The following is a 4,975-nucleotide window of genomic DNA, read 5'->3' as shown; positions in this document are numbered from 1 at the left end:
AGAAAAAATGAATAGTGGGAGGATAAGAAAGTAAGAAAAAGGCAAGGGGAGGAGCGTTTTGTTGGGGTTAAAATTATAGGAACTTAAATGGAAAGCGCATTATGGTTCATCATGATGACATGCGCCTCAGCCCCCTTTGGTTGAAGCCTTCCACACAAGTTACTGTGCCTGCTTCCATTTTAGGATGTACTTCAGAATGCTTTTTAGATGAGAAGGTAGAATAATTGTTTTTATTTTAATTTGATCATTTTTACTAACTTAATTCAATCATAAATTCACACGTGCAATAAGTTTATTGGTTTTTATAATATATTCTAAAAAAATCATTAAAAAAATAATTTATGTTCGATTTGTAGTATAAAAATATTTTATATTAATAGAACAAGCCTATTAAAAAAATATATTGTTATTAATTATGATTGTGATTATTTCATATCGTAAAATTATTTCTTAATAATTATTTTTAAACTTATATTAATAGTAAGTTAAAATTAATTGATGGAAATAAAATACTTTTAAATAAAAATTTAAAAATTTAATAACTTAATTTTTATTTACCTTTATAAATATCACAATTTTTAAATTTAAAAATTATCCTTGTTTCCTTCAAAACTTCTCTGCTAGATACACTCTTAAATTCCTCTATGCTCTTTGTTCGGCTTGGATGCCTTCTTTCATTGGCAAAAAAACATGGCAGGAATCACTTACAAAGAAAGAAAAAAAAACGCATTTAAATTATTTAATAAGATTTACATAAAAAAATACTTCGTTCAATAGAAGAAGAAAAAATCCATCTCTCTTTCCTTATAAGAAAATGCTTACAACATAATTGTTCCAAAAAGTAAAATTTTGTTTTCTTAAAATTTTAAATATTTAATTCTTGAACATGTGGCTTTGTTAAAAGAACCATCCTTTAAATACCGTTTTCATGATCTGAAGCAGTTAAAAGCCTAGTAGTAGTGGTGGAATTGGACTCGCCCCCACTCCCATTGTCGTCTTCTTCTCTTGAGCATACCATTTATCTCCTTTATGCTTCCTTCGGCTTATGGGTACTTCCGTTTCAGTACTTTGATCACATTTCACACTAAGCTTGTCTTCTTGCAAGTTGATAGATGCAGCCTATTACTATTACCATTATAGAAGTTGACAATTGAGTTTCCACTTTCCAGTGGCCGATATATTCATGCAGTTGCAGCAGATTTAGAAGAAGCGCAAAAGATGAACACCAGCGTCAGGCCGAGGCTGCAGCATAGGAAAGCTCCAACTCCAACGACAGTGTCACATGAAAAGGTAATTAAAGTCACAACTCAACCTGGTACATTTTTGTCCATTGTATTTTTGAAAAACGGTTGCTACAGTACACCAAGATTCAATTATTATAGTTATAGATTATTATTATTATTAAATTATGATTACAATAATAGTTATTGTTAATTATGATTATGATAGCGTGAGAGTTCTCAATCTCATCCAAAGCTATGGCTTCAGTTTTAATGATCAATGATCCCAGAAATTCTGAAAAGTAAGCATTTTTTTTATTAAGTACCGTATCATAAAAAGGGAATGAATTGAGGAAAAGAAAAGATACCCTTTATTTTCATAATTCATGATTGGGTTGGGTTCTGTAAATCTCAAGCTTTCAATATTTTTTCTCCATTTTTACTTGCGAATCTGGCACAAGACATACGCGTACTTTCAAACTGTGTTTTTAATTGCATAGTTTGATTCTAACCTCTAAAGCCTTGAATGAAAAGGCAGAGATGCGGGGAAGCTCGCGAGGGGGAGCAAATAATGCTGTTAAGGATGGAAAAACTTCAAGCAAAGACAGAAAACTGGCTTTGCAACAAGATGTAATGGCATAGTTTCTTCTCCAATTTCTTATCTGGGTTTCACTTTCTTGCTTCTAATTGGCAACTGAGATGAAGTCTCCAACTTACTTTTCAGGTGGACAGGTTGAAGAAGAAGCTTAAGCGTGAGGAGAACATCCACAGAGCATTGGAGAGAGCTTTCAACAGGCCTTTGGGAGCTTTGCCTCGTCTTCCTCCATATCTCCCTCCTTATGTTAGTAATCTCTCTTTTTGTTGTTTAGCTTCTTTTTATCAAGAGTTTAATTTCTGTAATTTTATTATCAACCCATAAAAAAAATCATGCTAGATATTACTTATAAGGTAGTTATTGTAAAATATCTTAAACTTACCATACATGTTTATTTGTGATTTGATGATTGTGTAAAATAGATATACTATTTCCCTTTTATTAACTAGTACTATAATGAAATAAATCATTTAAAAGTTATAATCGCAAGTTAGAAACTAGAAAGGGCTTAAAAGGGTAATGAACACATTGAATTTTTTTTTAAGGGTTTTATAGAGGAGGTTATCATGTTCCAGAAACATGACTATTTGACTTTTGTATTCATTCTGAAAAATCTAGACACTAGGACTTCTGGCTGAGGTGGCAGTGCTGGAAGAAGAAATTGTTAGGCTTGAAGAGCAGGTTGTACATTTTAGGCAGGACTTGTACCAGGAAGCTGTCTACATGTCATCCTCTAAGATGAAACTCGAGCAATCAGCAAGAGTGAACAATGCAAGCCCAAATAGTAGTCCCAAACTGGGTAAATTGAAGTCCCTATCCCAGACAATGGATGATTCTGCAACATCTGAAACTAGGCCTACAACAACGCTTCCAAGTGAGTAACTGGGCTTTATGTGCCACCAATTGAGATTAAGCTGATTCATTATTGAGCATGCATTTCATTTAGTACCTCTTGTTGTTTGTCTTGCCAGAGGATAGACATGGAAAAGAGAACCAATCATGTACTAATTCTTTCAAGAGCAACAAGCAATCCACATGTAAAGGCCAAACTACAAAATCGCCAATTAAGAAACTTCCCATTGACAATAAATCACTGCAGAAACGTCGCGATCCTCCAAAGAAGCAGGTGTGTCATGTGTTTAAAGAATTTTCAGTTGTTTAATAGGAGTAGTAGTCAAAAAATGGAGAAAGTTTTTGAAGTCAATAAATGTGAGCTTTCCAATTGTGCAGCAAGAACTAAGGCTGAAGGACCAGCCAATTGCGGAAGTAAGAAATCTACGTGAAAATCCACAAGGGGATGAAAGTCCAAATATAATCTCTGAAAATATTCTTAAGTGCTTATCAAGCATTATCTTGAGAATGAGTGCTGCAAAGAATTTGGATTCTACAGCTGATGTACCACCCTTAAGAACTCCAAAATCTAAAAATTGTGTAGAAGGAATTGAGTTTTGGGATCCTTATAGTATCTGTTTGGAATTTGGAAAGAGGGATATTGGTCCATACAAGCAATTACGTTCAATTGAAACTAAATCATTCGATCCAAAACGAACTGCGAAGTCTTTGTTTTTACTGCATCGGTTGAAGTATGTTATATTCTTTTCAAACTAGAATTCACTTTCCTTTTCCTTGACACTTATCAATCGAGTCACTTAGATGTTACAATATTCTAATTTTCCAAAATTTGCAGGCTTCTTCTGAGAAAACTAGCCTGTGTCAACATTGAGAACCTCAACCACCAGGAGAAGCTTGCCTTCTGGATCAACATCTACAATTCATGTATGATGAATGTAAGTCAATTATGTCCATTAGATTAACATGTAGTGTCATCTGAAATGTCCTTGTTGACAGAACCATTCTTTGAACCAAACACTCTTCTAAAGCAGTAATAGCTTATTTAAGTTCCGCTTTGCTTCAGGCGTACATAGAAAATGGTATACCAGAGAGTCCTGAAATGGTTGCTGCGCTGATGCAGAAGGTATGATCTACTAGAAAGCTTTTCTTCTTCTGATTAGTTGGCAATGCATTTGTTTGTCCCCTGAGTTGAGTGCAATAGCATTGGTATGCTAAAAAATTTATGCTATTTTCTTGTTACTCAGGCAACAATAAATGTGGGTGGACACTTGCTAAGTGCAACAACTATAGAACATTGCATTTTAAGACTTCCTTATCACTGGAAATTTGTAAGTTCTTTCCATTTCAAGTCTAGTTTTTCTTGGGTGGGAATATATAGAAAATTATAAGCTTCTTACAGCTAAATTCTAAACAGACATTATCAAAGGGAGGGAAAAATCATGAAACTTATGGACTGGAATTGTCAGAACCCCTAGTGACATTTGCTCTATCCTGTGGAACTTGGTCCTCTCCTGCTGTAAGTTGATGCCTACTTTACATTGATTTTTTTTTATCTTCTATAACCAAGGCACTGTCCAATGAAAAATCCATTTCTTATGTTAATTTGCTTGATTGTAAACGTCTGTTTTTTTATTGCACTCAATAATTTCAATTTGCATTGTCACGTTGCTGATTCATGAACTTTACCATTTGCAGGTGAGAATTTACACAGCATCTCAGGTTGAGAACGAACTTGAAATGGCAAAAAGAGAATATTTACAGGCTGCAGTTGGAATTTCGATATCAAAGTTTCTTATCCCGAAGTTGCTGGATTGGTATTTACTGGACTTTGCAAAAGACTTGGAATCATTGCTGGATTGGATATGCCTCCAACTACCAAGTGATGTGGGGAAAGAAGCCATTAAGTTCCTTGAGAAAAGAAAAACCGGCCCCCTCTCACAATTTGTACATATTATGCCATATGAGTTCAATTTTAGATACTTGCTATGCACATAGTTTTGCTTCTGTTTTCTGCAAGGTTTTATTAGTTCTGTGGATACAATTTGTAAACAGGTTTAGATCATACATATAAGAATGTAAATGCCATTTGTTCTTTTCTCAATTCCAATAGATTTTCTTAAACGCCTTAATAACTGAAGTGAACATGGGAAGTTGGAGTAGAATTGGATCATAAATTTCACTCTAAAACTCAATCCTTCCATTGCACCCAGGTGTTCGATCATACTTATTACCATTACCGCTATACCATTTGTAACCCCGGGACGTAATGATCATAAAAGTGGGGCGGTTATGAGACACCTTTAATATC

At 34.2% G+C, this 4,975-nt stretch overlaps 1 protein-coding gene across 3 annotated transcripts; it reads left to right on the top strand.

Annotated features, from left to right (window-relative positions):
- The first annotated feature begins 905 nt into the window (after positions 1–905).
- LOC114408685 lies at positions 906–4,768 on the top strand. 3 transcript variants are annotated; one of them, XM_028371814.1, is made up of 12 exons: positions 906–1,049; positions 1,170–1,290; positions 1,755–1,850; positions 1,945–2,061; positions 2,434–2,689; positions 2,787–2,941; positions 3,046–3,398; positions 3,503–3,602; positions 3,731–3,790; positions 3,912–3,995; positions 4,082–4,183; positions 4,363–4,768. In XM_028371814.1, exons 1-12 carry the CDS (start codon positions 1,030–1,032, stop codon positions 4,660–4,662), a joined length of 1,764 nt encoding a protein of 587 aa, XP_028227615.1. In that variant the 5' UTR covers positions 906–1,029; the 3' UTR covers positions 4,663–4,768. The 3 variants fall into 3 exon arrangements, with proteins under 3 accessions (XP_028227615.1, XP_028227617.1, XP_028227616.1); XM_028371816.1 differs by adding an exon at positions 1,450–1,522 and having other exon boundaries at positions 944–1,290; XM_028371815.1 differs by having other exon boundaries at positions 944–1,290; positions 1,759–1,850.
- Positions 4,769–4,975: the final 207 nt, after the last annotated feature.

The sequence above is a fragment of the Glycine soja genome, chromosome 4 (assembly GCF_004193775.1).
Source record: "Glycine soja cultivar W05 chromosome 4, ASM419377v2, whole genome shotgun sequence".
Taxonomy (NCBI): Eukaryota; Viridiplantae; Streptophyta; class Magnoliopsida; order Fabales; family Fabaceae; genus Glycine; species Glycine soja.
This window is presented reverse-complemented; position numbering and strand designations above follow the sequence as displayed.

Coding starts and splice junctions, on each gene's coding strand:
- LOC114408685 (XM_028371814.1), top strand. CDS start 1,030: ATGCTTCCTTCGGCTTATGG. Junction 1,050..1,169: donor ATGCTTCCTTCGGCTTATGG/GTACTTCCGTTT, acceptor TCCACTTTCCAG/TGGCCGATATATTCATGCAG. Junction 1,291..1,754: donor CGACAGTGTCACATGAAAAG/GTAATTAAAGTC, acceptor TTGAATGAAAAG/GCAGAGATGCGGGGAAGCTC.